This window comes from Erinaceus europaeus, chromosome 6 (assembly GCF_950295315.1).
Source record: "Erinaceus europaeus chromosome 6, mEriEur2.1, whole genome shotgun sequence".
NCBI lineage: Eukaryota > Metazoa > Chordata > Mammalia > Eulipotyphla > Erinaceidae > Erinaceus > Erinaceus europaeus.
Genome location: NC_080167.1, coordinates 60,784,697 through 60,808,713, shown reverse-complemented (window position 1 = coordinate 60,808,713; position 24,017 = coordinate 60,784,697). Strand labels below are relative to the sequence as shown.

At 45.3% G+C, this 24,017-nt stretch overlaps 1 protein-coding gene across 22 annotated transcripts in view; it reads right to left on the bottom strand.

Moving 5' to 3' along the window:
- Window positions 1–24,017, bottom strand: part of KIAA1217 (KIAA1217 ortholog) — a 362,069-nt gene that overhangs the window by 130,873 nt on the left and 207,179 nt on the right. For 21 of the 22 annotated variants that reach the window (XM_060192298.1, XM_060192288.1, XM_060192287.1 and 18 more), the window contains 2 exons: window positions 8,807–9,005; window positions 3,508–3,601 (listed from right to left, as the gene is read on the bottom strand). In XM_060192298.1, coding sequence (XP_060048281.1) covers window positions 3,508–3,601; window positions 8,807–9,005 — 293 coding nt within the window. Of the gene's footprint in view, window positions 1–3,507; window positions 3,602–4,313; window positions 4,512–8,806; window positions 9,006–24,017 lie in introns of those variants that run through there. The other variant, XM_060192305.1, reaches the window with a different exon arrangement.

The window sequence follows — 24,017 nt, the reverse complement described above, 5'->3', positions numbered from 1 at the left end:
TCAAAATAAATAGATACATAAATATTAAAACATTAGGGCTGCAAAGTAGCTCACCTGGTTGGTGTGCTGCTTTGCCATGTGCATGACCCAGGTTCGAGTCTGGCCTCCACATCATTGGATGAAACTTCGGTGTTGTGGTATCTCTCTCTCTCTCTCTCTCTCTCTGTGTGTGTGTGTGTGTGTGTGTGTGTGTGTGTGTGTGTGTATTTGTCTCTGTCTTTATCTGAAAAAAAAATCATCCCAAAGTGGAAAAGTCTGGGTGATTACCCCCCAAAAGGAGAGAGACAAAGAGAGAGAAGAAAATTAACATCACTTTATTTTAAAGGAAAGAGACGATGTAGGTTTTAAAAATAATAAAGTCAAACCTACACACAGATAACTGACGACTGCCTCAACACAGAGGATGGACACCCCTCACCCCCAAAGGCAGCTGGGTTTAGTCTACAGCCACTGAGCCCTGCTCTGTTCTCTCCACCATGACCCACAGGCTCCTGCAGATGTGTTCCAGGCAAGACTCAACCAAGCGTCCTTTCCTCAAATGTCAAGGTGGCCATGATCATGGCGGAAGGAGAGAGACTTCCAGCCCCTTGAGCCAGAAGGCGTTCTGCACCTTTAAGTTTCTGGAATCTGTGGTGAGTGGCTGAGTTACCAGCAGCAGGTGCACTCCTCTCTAGGTGGTTGGGAAAGTGCGCTGGATTCCTCATTTCCACAGAGCCTTTGTGAGACATACCGGTTTGCTGAGGGTTAGACGGTGAACACTTGCTGTCTCTTCCTTGGGGCCTCATGGGTAATTCTCCCCCAACAAAACCTTGCTGTCTCAAGCAGGCAACCCAAAAAGGCAGCACCTGGGTCTTATTTACAAGTAAGAGCAGCACAACTTTAGAGAAACCCACAGCAGAAGCTGGCGTTCTCATAGGCGGTGTCCATGTGGTTAATATTTGCTTTCCTCTTTGCTCATTGCCAGTTCCTGTGCAGGCCCACATCTGTCTAAGAGTTAAAACAGGGGTCCTCCACAACCAGAAACAGCATGTTCACAGGCGATTCTGGGGCTGCCATGCTAACTCAATGGAATAGAAACAGAATGCCGGGCCTATGAACCTCCAGGTCGAGGGCTAAAACTATCAACAAATAAAGATATGCAAGGAGCCAAGACTCTTAAGATGTCACCGAGGAAGAAAATAAGGAAGTTATAAAAGCCCAGAGTGGAGGGAGATTCAGTCCAGGCCCTGGGATTTGCATGACTCTGTCTTCACATGACGCTGGTTTACAGTCACAGTGGAACTGGCTAAAAAGAAACCTCAGCGTCCTAGAGTTTCTGAAGGAGTCGTCCAGCCTTCACTTCAAATCACAGAGTGTTCTGGATGGATTAAAAGCACTGCTGAGGATGTCAGACTCTTTGGCCGTCCAAGTGGAGGCTCTGATCCTGCAGTGCCATTATTTATATTCCAAGACAGAATCACACAGAAATTCTTCTAGCACTTTCTGCTGAAACTTCTTGGTTCACAACTCATATACCATACTCTGTGTGCTAAGTAGAAAAACAAAAAGTCCCCACCCCAAAGATATCTATATCCTAAACCCCAGGACTATATAGAAAAGTGGGCTTAGGGGGCCGGGAAGTGGCACACCTGGTTAAGAGCACATAGTACTATGTGCAAAGACCCAGGTTTGAGCCCCTGGCTCCCTACTTGTGTATGTGTGTGGGGTCGCTTCATGAGTGGTGGAGCAGGCCTGCAGGTGTCTACCTTTCTTTCTCCCTCGCTATCTTCCCTCCTCCATCACTTTCTCTCTGTCCTGTCAAATTAAAAAAAGAAAAAAAGAAGAAAAATGGCCGCCAGGATCAGTGGATTCCTAGTGCTGACACCAAGTCTCAGTGATAACCCTGGAGGGGGAGAAAAAAGTGGGCTTGGGTTGCTCAACAGGGCTCCTGTAGAAAGGAGATTATTCTGCACAACACAACCACCTGCATCCACAGCCGTGAAAGAGGGAGGGTCTGAGATGGGAGGATGGAAACCAAGTTAGAGAGATGCTGTCTCGCTGAGAATGCCAAGCCCGGGAATTGCCAGTGGCTTCTATAAACTCGGAAATAAAAGGAACAGATTTCCCCCTAGAACTTCCACAAAAGAAAGCTGATGCCCCCTTGATTTTAGTTCATAAAGACCAAGGCAGGCTTTTGATGCTCTGGAACTTCTGACATGGTAAATCTGTATCCCTTTAAGGCATAAAAATGTACAATCTCTCTGTTACGGCCGCCGTGGAAAGATCACAGATGCTGAGAATGTGGAGCCGGCCTCAGCTCAGGAACTCCACTGCAACTTCAGAACAGACACACACACAGCCTGGGCTTCTTTGGCAATACAATTTATTCCTCCTCTCTCCTCCCCTCTCCTCTCTTCCCCTCCCTTCCCCTCTCCGCTCCTTTCCGCTTAAATTATAGTATCCAGATGAATGCCAATCCATAAAAAGAGCGATGTAAAATGACTTAGCTTGGGGGTGTGTGTGTGTAGGCACAGCTGGAGAAGAAAAATCTCCTTTCCCCCCCTCCTATTTTCTCCCTCAGAGAAATGTAGAGCGAACGTTAGAAATCCAATCCCTTTCTGGTGGACCTGCATTAACGTGAGCTTTAAATCTGTCCTTTTGGCTCAATTCTTTTTTTTCTTCAAAACTTGCCTCATGTGCTTTGAATGTCTGGATAATCTTCTTAGATCATCTGAATGCAGAGAATTTTAACTCTTGAATCTTGGAGATTTGAGCACTGGGCCCTCAACATGACTTGGACAAGATTTACCAGTATTTGATACAACACAGCAGGAAACCATCTGGAGTCAGGCGAATGAATGATTTAGTTAGAATCCTATACCTTAGAATAGCTGAATGAAGATCACTAATAGGTTTTACATGCAACTGTGCATGGCTCCTCTCTTACCTCACCCATCCAATGTTGTGTGAGTGTTAGCTTTAATAGGAGAAAAAAATACCAACTGTTCCTCTAAGTAAGCTGATATATTAAGAGTCGGGGGTTTATTAAGGGATATATTAAGAATCATGTAAAGACTTTTGGGATGGGGGTAGGTGAAGGGTACCATTTGGGATAATGGTACAAGAACACTGGTGCTGATACTTGTGTGTGTGAAATGATATTCCTAAACTCTTATATTACTGTAAATTAAGACTAAATAAATAAGGAAAAAAAAAAAACCATTAAGTTTTCTGCCCTCCTCCCAGCGTTCCCTGAAAAAAGAGGATGTAAGTATATTCCACACTTAAGAATGAACTGGGCTACATCAGGTTCCATCTTAACTCCTTTGGTTCCACAGACCAGGCAATCTGATTTCTCCATCAGAGAACAAGTAATGAGTCTTGAGAGGAGGGGAGTGGGGGCCTCCCCAAAAGCAGGTGGTGGGGAGTGGTTGCATGTGGAGCAAATGCTAGATTCTCCCCCACCCCCATCCTGGGATTTGGATCTTACTCTCTGGACAAAATGAAAAGGAAAACAGGGACACTCACCCTCAGGTCTCCATTCAGAGTTTTTGGTGTGTGATTGAACGCATGTGCGGGATCCTTGTTGTACACTTTGAGGAGGGACCGGTCCTGAATATTCCTGGAAGCAAAAACCATCCAGAACTATGACAGATGAAAGGAGCCTCGTTCTGACCATTTCTTCTGCTTGCACGATTTGGGTACAGGGTGTAATGGGTGAGCCAGAGGTGGCCAGGTACCAGCTAGACAAACCATTCCTTTACCCTTAAACGGGCAAAGAATTAAGAAGACAAAGAAGAAAAATGACTTTAGTTTTTCTTTCCATCTTCTGTGCCCCTGCGTAATTCTCCACCCACAGAGATTGGATGGCATGAACTTTCTTTCAGGTTTCTGAAGGAGGAAAGGGAACACCTTCTGAGATAATACAGCTCCAATGTTTACAGTACGTCCAGAGACGTGGTTAATAATTTGAAGGCTTAATTGTTGATTTTGTCTAAACACCTGGTTTCTAGTTTATCTGATGAATGTACACCAGCAAAGAGATGATCTTCCCTCAGATAGTTTCAGAAAATATATTTGACATTCAGGGAAAAAAAATAGTGCTGCAAAGATCAAAATGACTATCTTTACCAGGCCTTCTCTCTCTCTCTCTCTCCCTCTACCCCTCCCCCTCCCTCTCTCCCTCTCCCACTACCTCTCCCTCTCTTTCTCTCTCTCAGTGCATGCAAATTGCGTTACTGAACCTGCAGTATATTTCAAAGGAACAGCAGCCGATAAATTCTTCCTCTGTGTGTCTCAGAGTCAAGAAGTCCCACACCTTGCTCAGAGCCTACCTTAAAGTTGTAAGAGACGAGGAATGCCTTTACCCCTCCAGATTCAGCTGTGGTCAGCACAAGGGCTACCCAAGGCCCCTGCAGCCCAGTCTACACCGAGATTCCTCCCAAAACCGGTGCAGGGAGCTCAGTGAAATGTGTGCAGGAAGTTGCATTCCTTTCCTCCAGGTGCAGCCACACGCTCTGTGGGCTGATGGAAATCCTTGGGATTATTGAGTTGTGTTTTCGTTTTTAAAGCAAGTGGAGGATTCTTGGACTAGTCTTGCTTCTCCCCCTTTAAATATCCGTAATTGCTTTGAAGCAATGACTAGCCCAAGCTTGCAAGGCTGCTCTCCATTTCAAGTAGCTCATTAGAAGTTGGATCAAGGGGGAGTGTGCAGTCCCTGCTCATAGAAGGAACTAGGTGATTGAAGGGGTGGGGTCACAGGAGGTGAGGAGGTAGGGAAACACTGCAGAAAACTCACCCTGTGGGTGGGGCAGGGAGACTCACAAGTGCCCATGGAGTTAAGACCATACTCAAGCCACCAGAATGGAATAAGGGAGGCGGGAAACTTTGTGATTCCAAAGGTATTTAAAATATATGCGGATGGATTACGATTAATACAGGAATATGCTCATCCAAGATGAACCATCAGGAAAGGGCCAGATTGCCTTTATCATGGCAATGACTATAAGGTAGGATTTCAACCTGAACTCCCTGTTGAGAGTTTTCCCTAGTGGGGACCCAAAGCAACGATGAAACAGACAACCACTGAATGAAAGTGCTCTCACGTCAAAACACGGAAGGGTGAGAAATGGAAGATGAAAACCAATGTTTTCAGTTAAAACCCAAATGATAACTTTGTGTGTGTGTGTGGGGGGGGTGGAGGATAGGGTTTTTTTTAAAAAAAATCTTTTCTTTTAATTTATCTTTATTTATTTATTGGATAGAGACAGGTAGAAATTGAGAGGGAAGGGGAGTGATCGAGAGGAAGAGGGACAGAGAGACACTTACAGCACTGCTGCACTACTTGTGAAGCTTTCCCTCTGCAGGTGGGGACAGGGGGCTTGAACCTTGGACTTTGCACATTGTAACCTGTGCATTCAACCAGGTGCGCCACCACTTGGCCCTTTTAAAAATTTTCTTTATTGGAAGATTAATGGTTTATAGTCAATATAAAATACAGTAGTTTGTACATGCAAAACATTTCTCAGTTTTCTACATAATTCAGCCCCCACTAGTCCACTAGTCCTCCTCTACCATCATGTTCCAGGACCTGAAGGGGTTGGGTAGGTTCTACATGATGCTGATGGTTAGAATCCTTCTGTCATCCAAAGAAAATATTAATGTGGCTTCAAGAGTCATCTCCAAATAAAATAGAATCCACTTAATTACTTTTAGATTCATTTTATATATAAGTCTAAACACTGAAAAGTCATGATGGAATTTATAAATCAATGGATTTCTTTTTCTTTCTTCTTTTTTTTTTTTTCTTTCGTTCTGCCTTCAGGGTTATTGTTGGTGCTAGCACTACAAATCCACTGAACCTGGGGGCCATTTTTTCCCTCATTCCATAGGATAGAGAGAAATTGAGAGAGGAGGGGGAGATAAGAGTGGGAGAGAAAAAGACAGACACCACAGACCTGCTTCACTGCTCATGAAGTGTTGCCCCATGCAGGGACTCGAACCTGCATCCTTGTGTGTATCCTTGCGCACAGTACTACATGTATTTTACCGGATGTACCACTGCCCAGGCCCCTAAATCAATGAATCTCCACTTAAACATTTACAAAGAGATTTTGATGTTTTATGTGATGCTGGGAAAGAGCCCAGGGTCTCACAACACAGAACTCCCCCTCCTTCAAGTCCCCCGTTCCTCAGCTTTCTTTTTCTGAGGCCCGAAGGGAGTTGGGGTGGAGAAAAGGCAGACAGAGAGACAGAACAGGAGCAGTCTACCATCCAAGGCACACCCCCAGTACCTTCCCAGGGGCTTTCTAGGTGGAGGACGTCCACCCTACCAGGTGAACAATCGTCCGGCCCTAAGTTGAGGCTTGTAAACACCAGGCTATTCAGACTGCAACTTGAGCATCAACAAGAGAATTTTTGCAACTAATAACTGAAAATCATTAGTGTTTACAGCAATCATTTCTCTCCAGGAGTGCGTCCACCCATTTCATTAGCTGGATTTGCATCAAGCAGGATTGTTTTGGTTTGGAAGACTTGGGGGGCCATTTCTCTTGGTCTTCCCTCCTACTCTTTGTGGTTACTTCATAATACTCATGAAGAATGAGAAACCCGGGTTCTGGGTAGTGACACACCTGGGTTAGCCCACATAGTACTATGTATAAGGATGTGGGTTCAAGCCCCTGCTCCCCATCTGCAGGGGGGTTGCTTCAAAAGTGGTGAAAAAGGTCTGCAGGTGTCTCTCTTTCTCTCTACCTCCCCCCTCCCTTTCAATTTCGCTCTGTACTATCCAATAAAGTGTGTGTGTGTGGGGGGGGGGGGAGAAATGACCACTAGGAGCAGTGGATTCATAGTGTTGAACCAAGCCAAAAAAAAAAAGTGAAACGCAAGCAGTGAAATTCTTAGACTTGGAAGAGGCTCCAGAAAATCATGACTTATTTTAATATAAATATTCTCATATAGGCTAAAGACAGGGGGTCCCATCACTTAGTAGTCACCTCATCCGCCTTGAACGCCATCCTGCAGAGTGGCTTTGCACATGCTGACTTTGCAGCATTTCTCGGCCCCTTTAAGTGTAGAGCGATGAAATGGCATGTCTATGTGAAAACACAGCAGGAAGGGGGTCAGGTGGCGGCGTACCTGGTTGAGTGTACATACTACCATGCTCAAGGAGCTGGGTTCACACCCCCAGTCCCCACCTGTAGGGGGGTTGCTTCGTAAGTAGTGAAGCAGGTCTGCAGGTGTCTTTCTCTCTCGGCTTCTCTATCTCCTCTCCCCTCTCAATTTCTCTGTCCCATCAAATTAAAAATAGAAGGGGGAAATAAAGAAATACATGGGAGCAGTGGGCTCAGTGTAAGCCCCAGCAATAACTCTGGTGGCAAAAAAATAGAAAAAATAATTAAATAATAATAATATAGAAAACATGACATGGATCTCCATTACTGCAAACAAACTCCTCAAAAACAACATTACTCTTCAGGTTTGTAAATTCAAAGGTGTTTTGGTGACAGATTAATAATTTATCTAAAAAACAAACACGAATTTTCTGATACCCATGAATATTTAAATGCTTTTTTGTTTTCCAAAAGCCAGAAGGTTGTGCAACATATGTAGTACCTATACCTCAGGGCGTGTGTCAAACACTGAGCCCTAAATTACTCATAGGCCTTGGCAGTGCTTAAATGTGTGATCACTGCGAGATGTTTATCAGCTTGTACTTCTCATGTACTGGAGGCACAGTTTTAAAAAGTGACTCCCATTAACTTCATAGTGAAGAAACAAGGCAATCAGCCCTCTCCGCCCCATCTCCACCATGAGGGCAGGGACCCAGAAATCCAGATGAATTGGGGGTGGGACTGGAGCATAATAAAAGGAAGGCCATGTTCTTACTGGAGAATATGAAAGATCAAGTTCAGGGCTGGGCTTAGAAATAAATCGAGCATGTGAATAAATCCCTTAACTCTTACGCATTTGAGTCACAAAATAGTCGTTTTAGTTCACAAATGTTTCTAGGCCACACATAGCAGCAACTGTTCTATTTTACTTTATTCTTTTATTTTTCTATGTAAGTCCTATTTTTCAGGCTGTTTGGCTGGGACAGATGTGATGGGTCCCTTCTACTTTATACCCAAGAGCATCACAGTTAGTAAAGATGCTTTTATTTTCATAATTTCTTTTCACCAGTGCCTGAGTGCACTTGTTCTGACTCTAGAGGATTCTCTACTAGGGGACTTGGAGAAAGCAGAGCTAAAAAGTGAGACCCTTCATGAAAAAATAAAAAGCACTTAAGAATTCAAAGGAAAGAGAAAATGCTTCTCAAACTCCTTTCTTGTGGATGACAGCAGAACCCACTGAGTTTAATTTAACTTGCTCACACACAAGACTGTACAGTGGGACCACCGCCCAGTCTGGGGGAAGGGGCACTGGAGAGGGGGTTGAGAAAGGTCCAGTCTTAGTGCTGTTGTCATCTTTTGAGATCTCGATTCGGACTTTCCTGTGTTTCTCTAGAGCTTGTATACAAAATAATGGACTGGATCATTATAACTTTCTGGACAGATGTAACAGGCAAAGGTATATGTGGGAGGAGTCTGTCCTGGTCTTTGTAAACTACAGCTTGTAAATGGATTCTAGAAAAGCAGACTGTGAATTCACGACTGATAAGCCTGCCAGTCAAGGTTAGAATGGACCTCCTTCCTCTGTGTCTCTCTGTGGAGACACAGAGAGATTAGGACTCTGCAAACTTGGGGGGATACTAAACACAGTACCTCAGTGTAAACTGCAATGGCATGAGACACAACAGGGCAAACACACAGACACCGGAAGCACTTACCTGACGTCGTTCAATTCGTAATAGACGTTACGGCTTTCATCTTTGATGTAGATGGCGACACTAGGAGACTCAAGCATCTTCATGGTGAGCTGCTGGGGAAAGGCACTTACGAACAGAGCACGGATTGTGTCTGCACTTGTGATTTCATTCGGCATCCTGAGCTGCTTGGTTTCATCTCCGTACTGGAGATAGAGAACCCCTGTGTGGAGAAGTAGAGAAGGGACAGTCCTCAGCAGCAGGTCTGGAGTTTGCAGAGCAGGGAACAAGGGCTGGGTTCTGGGATTTCCAAGGATGCACTCTGTGGCTATTACAAAGGGACCCACTTTTAATCTTCAGGATCCAGGCTGGTGGTAAAGAGAAAATCACTTTCAAACATTCTAAAACCCAAGGCACAACTAAATTAAAGCCAGTGAGCCTAAGGCAAAAGACAATCTTTAATGTCCCAGAGAGATATATTTAGGAACTTGACCCTGTGCAGTGATTTTGTTGTTGTTGTTTTGTTCCGTCTAGGAACCCTCTCGTATAGCACGGAGGAAGCTTAAGTAGTTTAAGTCTTTATAGTCCATTCAGACACATTGAAGTGGAAATGCAGTAAAATGTCTGTGATTCTAATACATATTCATGGAATATTTATATCATGGGAAGTTCTCTACAAGAAAAGAGCCTGGCTTCCTAGTGTTTCAGAAATGAAAGGGAAGAAGCCAACTACACTAAGCAAAACACTTGCTCCAGAATGCCCTGTGGAGGCTGGGCCTGGTCATGTGACATGCATTGGCCAATAGGGTCTTAGCGTGTGTGACAGAAATTGGGATTTGCTTAGTGCATGTACCTTAAGAGCTTGTTATCCGTGTAAGCATGTTCCTTCATGGGACTGTGGAGTCTCCTACACTCTCTCTATTTTTTAAAGAGACAGAGAAGGAGGGAAAGACACCAAAGCATTGTACCATCACCCATGGAGTTTTACTCTTTTCTGTCTTCAGTCTTTACATGCGACTGTTCGAGTCTCACATGTAGAAGAAGGCTGAACTCTACCCACTGAGCCACCTCCCAGGCCCCTAGAGTTTCTTTTTTTTTAAATTTATTTTATCAGTGAGTTAATAATGATCAACAAGATTGTGGGATAAGAGGGGTACAGTTCCCTACAATCCCCACCACCAGAGTTCTGTATCCCATCCCCTCCATTGGGGGAAACTTCCCCGGTCTTTATCCCTCTAGGAATATGGACCAAAGATCTTTATGGGGTGCAGAAGGTGGATTATGTAATCGCTTCTCCACTGGCCATGGGTGTTGACAGGTCAATCCATACCCTCAACCTGTTTCAATCTTTCCCTAGTGGGGTAGAGTTTCTTTTAGTGGTGCAGCAAGCTGGTCGACAAGTACACTTTCATCTTAGCTAGCCAGAGACTGAGGGAAGCAGCCCCACCCACGTGTAAAAGGCTCCAGTTCCTGTGACTGTGCTTTGCTCATCTGGCAACAGATTTCCAAAATTTAACTGACATTTCACCAAAAAAGCCTTTACCATGAAAGAAAAGACCCAAGAGCAAACTCTGGCAATCAGGAAAATGAAATTTTAAAAAATCAGTGCAGAAAAAAAAGATGGATTAAAAGCTGAGGGTCAAATAGAAAAATGAAGAAGAGCAGAATTATTTTACAGCATCTTGATTCGTAAGGATGGGGATCTGAATCAAAGAGATCAGGCAAAACAAAGAAGGAATTTACAGAACTATTACAAGTCTTTTCCTCCACAGACTGAAAGGTGTGAGACTGGAGAGCAAACAGGCTTGTGAAAATGATGATGTTTATTGTTGGGAGAGTGGGGCCAGAGAACTTTGGTGGTGGGTGAGATATGGAAGTATACCCTACAATCTAATAATATTATAAACTACTATTAATCACAAATTTAAAAAAATGGCTTGAAAGGGGCCAGGTGATGGTGCACCTTGTTAAGTGCGCACATGTTACACTGTTCAAGGACCCAGGTTCAAGCCTCTGGTCCCCACCTGCAGGGGGAAAGCTTCACAAGTGGTGAAGCAGGGCTGCAGGTGGCTCTCTGTCTCTCCCCCTCTCTATTTTCCCCTCCTCTCTCAATTTCTCTCTGCCTCTATCCAATAAATAAACAAAAATATTTTTAGAATGATTTGAAAAAAAAAGAAGTTTGTGAAATGCACAACATATAACACAAAGACTGGTTCCTGAGACCTTTCAGGTACCAGATGTTTGTGGAAGGAAGAGGGATGGCAGAGAGTTCCTACAAGCTCAGAGAAGGAGGGAGGGCAGGAGAGAGGGGGGAGAAAAAAGGAGAGAAAGAGAATCACAGAAGAAGGAAGTTCCAAGAGTCAGGAGAACTTTAACTTTCTCAATAGCAACCCAGAAAACAAGAGAACAGAGCAATAGCTTCAAAAATCTAGGAGGAAATACTTCTCAGGTGTTGTTTTCGATGGGCTATGTTGTTTTCGCTGGGCTGGCTTCATGGGCGGGTAACAGACGACCAGGGACTCATGGTTGAGCTGTAGGCAGTATCTCTTTATTCATGCAGGATGCAGCACAATCTAAGACGAGCTAAACTAAACTCAAGGTAAAGTACCCTAAAACTCACAATGCTGTCTTTATATATACTTGCCAAGTAGGGTGGAAACAGGATGTGACATAGAGAGGGTGGAGAGAAAAGTGACTGGTGAAAATCAGAGTGTGACAAAGAGGGGGCAGAGCAGGCGAGAATCCTATCACTGAACCACAAATGCCCTGGAGGGAGGGTGGAACTTGTTAACAGTGGTTATGTAAATAGAATGAAGTGGTTATGTAAATAGAATAGTGTTAAGCAGGGGGGATTTAAACCAAATGAAACAGAAGGGGTCTCATGTATACCAACACTCAGGTAGGTCTTCATCCACTTATAGAGAGAAGCACCCCCCCCCCCAGCCTTAGGCCCACCCCCCACCCCCAGTCCCTCCTGGCTTCTTCTCAGACTAATAGAGCAATTGAATAAACATCAGACATATTAGAAGGAGAAAAGGACACATTTAAGTAGAGGCATCTGAAAAGTTCATCACTGCATGAATGTGTGTGTCCCAGCTAAAGACTGGGGTAGGGGCCCAGGGCTTCAAGGTGACAGGAAGGGGTCTCAAGCGAGGATGAAAACCAACTGGTCTGTAATTACAAATCCGCCCTGCCACCCGGATAGGTGCTCCAGACAGACAGGCTATTTCTTTTTTTTTTAAAAAAAAAAAAAAGCCAACTCTAGGTAATACCTACAATTTTCATTTTTCTTGGTAGTTACGGGGAGTTGGAAAGAATCCCATGATCCTCAGTGGACCTTGGCACGAGATAATCCACATGCTCAAATGACAGCTATTGGGAAGATGTTTCTGAACATGGCAGGGAGGCCTGTCTCCAGACCAAACCATCCATTCAGCCTGAATTAAAGTCACCTTCCCAGTAAGCCTCACCTCTCCACACACAAACATATCTCCCCAAAGTCCAGCACTCATTCTCCCTCTCATTTCATACACCCTTCCTTGCTTTACTTTGTTCCTGAGAATGTTTTGCTATGTACCACAGCCGACACTTCATCATTGTTGGATCCTCATCTGTCTATCCCACTAGAATGTAAACCGTCTGAGGTTCTGAGGTTTCTTTTTTTCTTTCATGTTTGCTGGTGTTGTTCTCCAATGCTTTACAGGTTCTCAGTAAAGGTACGCTGGATGGACAAATGGATGATTTACACCCCCCCACACACAAGGGCTGTCCTACTGGGGGGTCTAACTGAGGCGAAAGAGCTTTAGCTGCATGGTAAAAACAGCCCTGTAATCTCATGGCTTGTGGTACATGGGAGATATTAGAAACCCATTCTGAAGTGACTGCTTGCTTGGTAAGATCAATGTCTGTCTTTGTCCATTACAGTTTTGCTTCTCACATTCTCCAGGGACTCACTTCCCCTAGAACATTCATGCTTATTACATAGTCCCCAGTGCAGGAAAAACCAACACACCAAATCTCTCTTGGGGGAAAACACTTTTACCCCAAATTGGAGAAGTGGGGACAGCCCCTTGTGGCAGCTAAAGTCACAGCAAGAGCACTCCTGAGACCAGGCCACTGTTGTTGTATCTAGGTGCGGTGGGGCGAGGGGGTAGCCCTGTCATTTAGGGCCTTGCTACCATCAGTGATCACGACCTCGCCCCCCCTGGCTCTCATTCCCCATCTGCATTCTGGAGGGGTGTATGCTTGAAATAGAACTTGTAGGCACTGAGTGAAACAAAAATGGACCCACACGCTGGTTACCTCAGTGTCTGACTGGCGCAGCTGCCAGCTGGGTCCTCACGTCCAGCTCCAGTTCGTGAGAAAGCGGAGAAGACGGAAGGAAGGCAGCCTTTCCAAACAGGGGGATGGCCTTGTTTGCCTGAACTCATCTGCTCTCTCAGCCCTGGGGACAGTGGCCTTCAGCAATGTTGAGGCCTAGGAGGCATTTTTCTGGCAAGGGGATGAGACTGTATCTGAGTTCTATCCACCCCAGGTCACAGAGGAAGTTCGGGCAGCTTTGGACTGCAAACAGGCTTTGTATGAAGAAGGGAGATGCTTTTATGGACTGTCTGCACTGTGTCACCAGCAGCACACAGGTCATTCATTTAGTCAGTGCCGCCTCGCTTATCAGGCTGGTGTCATGAAGTGACTTCATAGACCGGAAATGAAACCCACAAGGTCCAAAGAACTTGCAAAAGTTACAGCTCGTTAATGGCTTGACTGATTTATACACCTAGCACTGTTACTCTGCAGAACCCAGAAAGCATCATGGCCTCTGTGATTAGCAACTCCCCCCTCCTCTCCGATCTTCAGGACTCAGCTGGCCTCACACTCACACTCGCACTCGCACTCGCACTCGCACCATTCTCTTCTGCTTGAAGGCATTGCAGCACTGTGGGGTGACTCAGGAAAAAAAAAAGATCTCTTGTCTTTAAGTCACTGCTGAGACGTGTTGTGTCCCATGCACGCACATACACACGTGTGCGTGTATTATACATACCCACAATGCAAACAGTATAGCAGAGAGAAAGTAGAGAGCTTAGAAAACAGCAGAGTATAGATGTGACATCACCAGACTTGGAGCCTTTCTCAGAAGCCTAAAAACACACCAGTCTCTACACCTCAGTGTGAATGCACATGACAAACCCTCTTTCCCCCTCTAACTTCCCTCTCTCCCTCCCTCCATTTCATCCTTCCAATAGGGAATTGGGGATGAATCCAATGTTTTTTTTAATAGTCATTTATTTATTTATTTATTCCCTTTTTGTTGCTCTTGTTGTTTTAATGCTGTAGTTATTATTATTGTCTGTCTTCGTTGTTGGATAGGATAGAGAAAAATGGAGAGAGGAGGGGGAGAGAAAGATAAGACACCTGCAGACCTGCTTCACCGCTTGTGAAGCAACTCCCCTGCAGGTGGGGAGCCGAGGGCTTGAACCAGGATCCTTACATCGGTCCTTGCGCTTTGCGCCTCGTGCGCTTAACCCGCTGCGCTACTGCCCGACTCCCGAATCCAGTGTTTTGTCTATGAACAAAGCCATCCCTGAGAGCCTCCTTCCCCTGGCCAATGTTTTCGTTATTTTCAGAAGGTGGTGGGGGAGGTAGAGCAGGGAGAGGGGAGAGATACCACATCACTGTTCCACCATCTATGAAACTTCCCAGGACTTATCATAATGGTCAGGCTCAAACCTACAGCCTTGCCCATGGTCAAGTGTGTGTTTCACCTGGGGAGCCCCTGTCAGTCCCTGGAAATGTGCATTTTCCAATGGCAAGTCTGACCCATACTTTGTGAAGACAATATACACCTGACAGGCCACACCTATGGTACACATCTTCACAGCCCTTTGGATCTCAGACTTAGTCCTACAATATGGGGCATCTTCTAAGATAGTCTTCATTAGAAACACAAGGATTTTTACAGTCTGACTTTGCTGTGAACTGTGAATATGTGTGCTCCTCTAAAATTCCTGTTAAAACTTCAGCTCCCAATGGTTGGGATAGTATTTGGAGGTTCAGCCATTGGAAGGTTATTAGGTCATGTGGGTGGACCCCTTGATGAGATTAGTGCCATTATATAAGGAAAATGAAGGAAGCTATTGATAGTTTTCTTTTTTTAAGTTTTATTATTTATTATTAGATAAAGACAGAGAGAAATTGGGGAAGAGGGGAGAGACAGAGAGACACTTGCAGCTTTTCATCACTCATGTAGCTTCCCTCCTGCAGGTGGGGACCAGGGGCTTGAACCTGGGTCTCTGTGCACTGCAGTGTGTGCACTTAACCAGGTGCGCCATTACCTGGCCTCCCATTGGTAGTTTTCTTTTGCTGCTCTATAGCATGTGCAAATCCAATGAGGACCAGGAAGTGTCCCTTTGCCTTTCACTGGATCTGTGGGTATCTTGATCTTAGATCTCCCAGCCCTCAGAATAGCAAGAAATAAATTGTAGACACTCAGTGTGTGTCAACCTGAATAAACTCATACTGACCTCAATTTCCTATCCCTGCCCTGTCAAGCCATATCTCACCCCTGGGGCATGGGAGTTATGCACTCCCTGCCATGGGCATGGGCAACCCTTCTGCCAATTCTCTGCTTGGTATGTACAATTTCTTCCTCGAATTTCACTAAAATGACAGTTACGGCTTTTACTTCTGCATGACATTTAGTTGGGACCATCAGATGGTGATACACAGTAGAGTGTCAGGTGCACAGTTAGATACTCAACTGTCTTTTAGTTGAAACGGATTCAACTCTCCTTGCAATGTTGCCAAATTAATATAATAATGTATGCTTGCTTTGGGGAATGCCAGGCACAATTTCCCCTAAGTGACATTTTCCACAGGCATATGATGGTTGACAGTTCCAAATGGCTTAGGTTCCTCAGTTTCTCTAAATCCCATGTAACATTATGCAAACTGGTGCTGACCCTGCAACTATGGCAAGCGGCTTGTGCCATCAGAATATAAAAGGCTCTGATTGCACTCTCAGATGGAAAACAAGGTTTTTAACTTGCAAAGAAAAACCCAACCGTAAAAATCAATATTCATGTAGCTTTCCACATCTATGAAATTGGCAACGGGGTCTTTACAGTAAATAAACTGTCTTCTCAAGTGACTTATACATAAGTTTTCTCATCTATTTCTACTGGAAAGTTCAGGGATACCGTTTCTCCACACAGCTACTTGTCAATATGCGTCAAAAGTCGCAAAAATAACAAGATCAAAAGGAAAACACAAAGCAGAACTTGGACTGGAGTTGGTGTACTGCACCAAACTAAAAGACTCTGGGGTGGGGGAGAGGGTTCAGGTTCTGGAACAGGATGGCAGAGGAGGACCTAGTGGGGGTTGGATTGTTATGTGAAAATGTTATGCATGTACTAACTATATTGTATTTTACTGTCAACTGTAAACCATTAATGCCCCAATAAAGAAATAAAAAATGTCCCAAAATACGCACATGGTTTAAGTCAGTAATTCAGCACTTGTGCAGGTGGAAACTTATACTGTCATCTTGGACATCTGATAGAGCCGTATCTTATCACTTGCTTTTTTAAAAAATATTTTTATGTGTTTGTTATTGGGTAGAGTCGGAATTGAGAAGGAGAGAGAAGATATTGTGTAAGAGAGGCAGAGAGATGCCTGTAACCCTACTTTACCACTTGTGAAGCTGAGAACCTGCAGATGAGGACCGGAGGCATGGGTCCTCATGCACTATAATGTGTGTGTTTAACCAGGTGCACCACCACCTGGCCCCCTATAACTTGATCTTTATCCATCACATATAAGAACCTCCTATGTGGGCACTTGTCCCAGGATGCTCACTCTGGACCATTTCTCATCAAGCTATGTTCAGTAGTTGATTCATATAATGGAGTAGTCAATAGCACTTACAGCGAATGAACTAGAACCACATCTGTCAACATGGATGGATCTCAAAAGTACAACACTAAGTGAACACAGGAAGCTACAGAAATATACATGCAGTAGCTTCCCATTTATGGAAAGGTTCATAACACACACAGTACGGGGTCATCTGCGTTCAATAAACACACCCCATGTAGTAGAAGCTTTGAAACCTACATGGCAGTTATGCCCTTGCATTTGTTTATAGATGGCACTGGGAAACGAGAAGGAAGGAAAGACTGGAGCAATTCTAGAAACATCTATATTTAATTTGGATATATACATATATATATGTGTATATATACATATATACATTTGCTATGAGCCAGGCACTGATTTAAAGCCTTTCCAATATTAATCTCCTCTGTGAGGTCACTGCTATAATCACTCACATTTCTTAAATGAGTAATACTGAGATACAGAGAAGCAGCGTGTGAGACTTTGGCCAAAGACTGTCACCATTGTGCCATGCTGCTTCTTGGGTATTACATGATGCCAGAAGCTACTGAATTCTGGCAATGTCTATTCTATTGATATGTTTTCTCTACTGCTTCCATTAGAAAATTAATCTGGGGGTGGGGGTAGATGGTAGATAACATCATGGTTATACAAACAGACTCTCTTGCTTGAGGCTCCAAAGTCTCAGGTTCCATCCCCTACATCACCATAAGCCAGAGTTGAGCAGTGCTCTGGTAGAAAAAGAAGAAAGGAAGGAAGGAAGGAAGGAAGGAAGGAAGGAAGGAAGGAAGGAAGGAAGGAAAATAAGTAGAAAGGAAGAGAAAGAAATAGAAAGGAGTAAGAGGAGAGAGAGAGAGAGAAAGGAAGGGAGGGAGGAAAGAAGGAAGGAAGGAAGGAAGGAAGGAAGGAAGGAAGGAAGGAAGGAAGCTAAACTGTACATATTTTGTTTTCATTGCCTATAATACTGCCCCACTCATAGATCACTCATAGATCATTCAGGCCAGGCTCAAGGCTTTAAACTTTGACTTAGTTTCTAGAATTTGGACCTTTCTCTTGACTTGCAATCAAAGAGAAGACATGAAATTCTCACACACCACAGAGTAAATAAATGCAAGGAAGATTTCCTTAAAGGTAAGCGCAGAAATGTAAAAGTATAGTAATTATAATGCTGGAAAGTAAAGTGTTTTTTTTTTTTTTTTTTTTTTTACAGATACTAGAAGTACAACTTACAGATGTAACAAAGCACATCTTTCAAAGTATCAGGAAATCTCTGATTGTGATTCAAAGAAGTCTTTCACAGCTCCTACAGGACGATTAATCCACTCTGCATTTTCTTCAGACATACCGATTAGCAGATTTAGGCACGGAGATTATAGATATTAGTGAGAAGCTCTCTGGGTTCACTGGAAATTTATTTTCTTTGTTAAATTACTAGTAGTTTACATAACAATAATTATCAATTATTACAGATGAATGACTACACTTATCCAAAGTTTTCAGCATGAAATGCTAGCTCATATGTGACTTGACGTGTTGCTTTTTTAAAAACAGAAACACATATAGTGGTGCCAATGTCACTGTTCAGCACTGCCTGCTGGGGAAAGATATGCTGACACGTGTCAACAAGATGGATTCCTTTCTTCCTCTGGTAAACAGACTTCAGGGCAAATGGAAACAGTGGGCTTCTTTATTCCCTTCTACCATAAACTATGTTAGTGACAAAAAAGTAAATTAAAAATAAAGGTATGTCCTTCTTTCCATCTTACTGCCTTTCGGCCACCAAGTTGCAGATGCTAGCATGATTCCATCCTGACTTCCCTGGGCAGATGACCTCACCACTGTGTCCTAGAACTCACCTCCCAGAGCCCTGTCCCTAGGGAAAGACAAAAACAGGCTGGGGGTGTGGATCGACCTGCCAGTGGAGAAATGATTACAGAAGCCAGAACTCCCAACTTCTGCAACTCATAAAGAATTTTGGTCCATACTTGCAGAGAGATAAAGAATAAAGACGTTTCCAATGGAGGGGATGGGACACGAAACTCTGGTGGTGAGAACTGTACCCCTGTTATCTTACAGTCTTAATATTAAGTTACACGGGGGTTGGGCGGTGGCGCAGTGGGTTAAGCGCATGTGGCGCAAAGTGCAGGGACTGGCTTAAGGATCCCGGTTCGAGCCCCCGGCTCCCCACCTGCAGGGGAGTCGCTTCACAGGCGGTGAAGCAGGTCTGCAGGTGTCTATCTTTCTCTCCCCTTCTCTGTCTTCCCCTCCTCTCTCCATTTCTCTCTGTCCTATCCAACAACGAATTGCGTCAACAAGGGCAATAATAATAACCACAATGAAGCTACAACAAGGGCAACAAAAGGGGGAAAAAATGGCCTCCAGGAGCGGAGGATTCATGGTGCAGGCACCGAGCCCAGCAATAACCCTGGAGGAGGGAAAAAAAAATTAAGTTACACATAAAAATCTAAAAATATAAATAAAAGTAGATACAAGAAAGCCACGATGACTTACGTTGTAAACAAATGTCAGGGGGACCGAGAGAACACTGCTGTCCAGGATTCCTCGACCCAACTCCAAGATGAGTGTGTGAAGGCTCACCCACACCTCAGGCTCACCCGCGCCTCTCAGCATCACTAGCAGGGTGTCCACCACCGCAGCTCAAGTCTGGCTCTGTTGACCAGGAGAGCCTCCACACACCAGTCATCAGTCCAAGTTTGAATATTCCCTGTGCTTCTGATGGACTAGCTGTGAAACAGAGGCTCTCACAATCTCCTTCTGAGGTAGGAAGCATTTGCCAGAACTGGGCCTGGGAGACTGGGCACCAGATTTGCATGCCTGAGGTTCTCAGAGGTCCCAGGTTTAATTCCCAGCACCACCATATATCAAAGCTGAGAAGTGCTCTGGATAGCATCCCCCTTCCACAAACTCTAAATTAAAAAAAAAAAAGTTTTTTTGTTTTGTTTTGTTTTGTTTTATACCAGAACACTGCTCAGTTTTGGCTTATGGTGGTGCAGGGGAAGTGTGACATTGGGAGTTTTCAAGAAAAACACATTAGGGGAAAAACAAATAGGAGTTGGTTGGGAGCTTGCCTGGTAGAGCAAATGCCTTATTGTGCTTGAGGAGCTGGGTTCGAGTCCTAGCATCGCTTGGGAGCACCGCAGATGGCATTGAGGTTATTTCCACACAGGATGGTACAGTGCTGTGATGTCTCTACTCACAGTTCCTATCTCATAGCTATGCCCAAAGCTTGGCACTTCCCTGATTATGAGGGTGATAAAGGTGTCTCCTTATGTCAGTGAGGTGACTTGGGGCTTTTTTTTTTAAATTTCTTTATTTGAGAATTAATGTTTTACAGTCAACAGTAACTACAATAATTTGTACATGCATAACATTTCCCAGTTTTTCATATACCAATACAACTCCTCTGTCATCCTTTTTGGACTTGTATCCCCCCCCCCCCCCCGAGTCTTTTACTTTGGTGCAATATGCCAACTCCAGTTCAGGTTCTACTTGTGTTTTTTCTTCTGATCTTGTTTTTCAACTTCTGCCTGAGAGTGAGATCACCCCATAGTCATCCTTCTGTTTCTGACTTATTACACTTAACATGATTTTTTAAAGCTCCATCAGCTTGGGGCTTTTGTAATGAGTTGTGAGCCAACAGGTTTCCTGAGTTCTATGAGTCATTCTCTCAGCTATCTCTCACCCTTTCTCACTTCACTCTTGGGACTCCACATCACACCTGCTTCCTTTCCCAGCATTCTAGTCCCCACCAGCCTCCAACTCCTAATAAGACGTGTTCACTGCAGGAAACCATTTTTGGGAAAAGAAGTTCCTTTGGGAAAAGTTCTTCCTGTTTGGGAACAACTGGCCTTTGCCACCTTAGACCTAGAGGTGCACCTCCAAGACCACAGGGTGCCCCATAGAGGTCTATATGCAGGAGCACATGATCACGACTCCCAGGCCCAGTTCTCCAGGCTGTGGAGAAAGCAGAGGATTTGGAAACATGACCCCTGGGGGTGGGGGTGAGGCATGCACCACTCCTCCTCTCTGGGGCTTTTTCTTGGGTTTCTTCTGAGGTGCCTGAGGGGGAAGCTCCGGAATGCTTCCAGAATGCAGTGAGAAAGAGAGTGTGGGTAGTCTGGGGGTGGCGGACACTCATTTCTCCAGCTTGCTCTTTGGAGCTGAACGAGCAAGAAAGAGAATAGACTGGTCCCATCTCCTGAGCTGTGCTCTGATTCAGTGTCAGGTGCAGGGCTGAGCTGTGTGGTTTCCTGGCAGAGTAAGGCTCAGTGTGCTGAAGGAGCAGAGAGGCCAGCGGGCTCTGCTCTAGGCCACCCCCACCCCTGACATGCATGCGTGCACCCCAGCTCTCGTGAATGACCAGGCAGCAGTGTTTGCCGCTGTGTGAACAGGGCAGCTGTCCTGGAGCCCAGGGCCTCACTCCTGTGTGCAAAGTACAGGAGGCACCCTCATACTCTAGCTGGCTGGGAAGCCAACAGAGGTGACTGAGCAGAGGCCCCAGGAGGTTAGAATACCTACCGGGACTGCTTTACGAAAAACTGATTGTTGGGAACGGGGTGGTGGCTCACCTGGCATGAACATTACCATGTGTGGGGACTTGGGGTCAGGCCCCCAAGCCCTATCTGCAATAGGGAAACCTGAGGAACGTGGAGCTGTGTTGTAGGTGTCTCTCCTCTCTGTATCTTTCTCTCTCTCTCTCTCTTGCCCTCTATCAGAAAGAAAAGGAAGGAAACGGCCACCAAGAATGTCGGAGTCCTTCATATACTGAGTCCCAGTGATAACACTGGTAGAAAAAATAAATACTGGGAGTGGGTGAGACGGCCCACCTGGTACTGGGCTGCCTTGGCATGCACAGGGCCTTGGGTTTGAGCCCTAGCACCACATAAAACATTGTGGATTTAAGGGAAACTCCATGGATTGTGGAGCAGTGCTGTGACGCATCTTTCTCTCTTTAAAACACAAATACAAATGTCACATACGTAAGCCCTGGCTCCAGTAGGGAAAAGGCTAATGGGATTTGAGGAGATATGCAGTGGTAGTGCACAGGACTTGCAAAGACGAGGCCACAGGTTCTATCCCCAGTACCACCAACAGCCAGGGCTTAGTGCTGGTTAAAGAAAAAACAAAAATAGACGGATTGATTATGGGAGACCTGTAGTCAAATCCGGGGAGTGAAGGTAACTACAGCAATGCCCTCATTCCGGCAGGAAGCTAGAGCAGAATGGGCACTGGGGGGCGGAGGTGGGGTGTGCAGGGGATTTGGTGGTAGAGGTGAGGGGTTCCCCCTGCATCTCAAGACCCAGCACTGAATTCTGCGAGCAGTTTTGAGAAGCCTGTCATGTGACCCAGTGTCCCAAGCTCACCACAGGATACACTGCCAGGGCACGAGGCAAGCCTGTCCCTCGTCTGTCTGCTAGCTTGACTCCCAGCTTCAGAATATTCAGACAGACAGGCGGCAGATGTGCCTCTGTACTGTGGCCTCAGCGGGACTTGTGGGAGACAGAAAGATCCAGCATGTTTCCCGGAAGTCAGGGCAACACCAGGAATAGAGCCTCCGTGGCCTTACGGCACTGAAGCAGGTGCCCTTATCCACGGGCTGGTGGAGGCTGGCGGGTACCTGTGCGTCCTCCCCTCCTGCAGAGATCTGGTTACTCTATTTTTGAGTTCATGCTAGTAGGAAGGGCTGAGTCATGCAGAGCTGCTTTTGGCGGCTCCACATGTTACACTGTGGCAAACAGCTTCCCTATTCTCTTATGACTTTTAGGTGCTCAGTACACTATCCACTCATTCACTGTCTGGTGGGTTCCACAGAGTGCTTGGTAGACTATCCATGGTCAGTTAGAATGAACAAGATGGCTCAGAGAGTGGAGAATGAGGCCCTGGGCTTGAGCCCTGACACCATATGGAAGCACTGTAGATGGTGAAATGGTGCTATGGCGTCTCTCTTGTGGCCCACAGCCTGAGTGGCAGTGTCTCTCCCTGATGAGAGAGAGTCCCTGCCTGTGTCTGCCTTGCTGTACCAGCACCTGCCCTGCATCCTTGGGACCAAGCCATGAGCATGTGCCTTCAGGAAGCCTCCTCAGCTGTTGGGAATACACTAACATAAGCAAAATGAATTATGGGCTGTGTATATAATTAGCATACGGCTGACATCATGACCTATAGCAAAGGAGATAAACTCCAAGGGATTGTGGGTACAAGAGGTTACTTAAGCAAGCCCCTGGCAGAAGTCTCCTGACTCGTGGTTCCTGCTGCATGTCTAGCTAGCCTTTCTCTCCTATTTGCCCATGTTGGTTTTTATTCCTTGTTTGTTTTTTTTTTGTTTTTTGTTTTTTTTTTACCAGACCACTGTTCAGTTCTGGTTTATTGTGATGCGGGGGATTGAACCTGGGGTGTTGGAGCCTCAGGCATGAGAGTCTGTTGCATAACCATTATGCTATCTACCCTCCGCCCCCTATGTTGGTTTTTATGTAACTAATAAATCTGCCTGTTACAAACACCAACAACACTCCCACAGAAATCTTTACTTTTACGATAGACTCTGTTCTCTTGTGTGTAGTCCTCTACATACCCTGTCCTCTCTGGAGACTCCTGGAATATTCTCTCAGTCCAGGACAGAGGAAGAAAAAGGCTCCCAAGACTGTGCTGAGATGGCAGTGGGGACGGCCCTATTTGCTCAGGGCTGCACAAGACTGTGGAAGTGGGGAGGAGGAACCACACTTTTGCAAGCCTTATTTATTTATTTAACAAGCATTTTTCCATTCATTTTCAATATGTTTGAGAGAGGAAGTGAGAGAGAGAGACCAATTAGAGTATTGTTTAGCTCTGACACATGGGGACCTGGGGACTGAACCTGGGTCCCAGTCCTGTACTCTAATGTGCTGGACTCAGCCATCTCCCTGGCCACTTAACTCCTGTTTCTAAGGGGCCTCCTTGCACAACACTTCTTGCTTTAAGAGCCAGTAAGGAGGGAGAGAGTGGCTGCTGGTGGAATTCCAGGTGCAGGGAGTGACAGGGTAGGGGTGGAGTCAGGCCACAGTCTCTCCCCAAACTGCCAGGCCTTCAGCACCACGGGGCATAAGGCCAGACTGGCTCTGGTTCCCAGATGTCTATCTCCAGGGCTGGGCTTGACAAACCTGACCTTCCTTCCCATCTGTCCTCAAAAGACCTGGAGAGCCTTTCTAGCACCCCTTCTGCTCCTCTCTGATTCTTTCTGAAGAGACATCTGAGACACCCCCTGGCCCCCTCCAACCCCCCTTGCTGCCCATTGAAGTCTCAGTGTTGATTTTACAAGCAGCTTCTGTTCTCCACCACAAGAGCA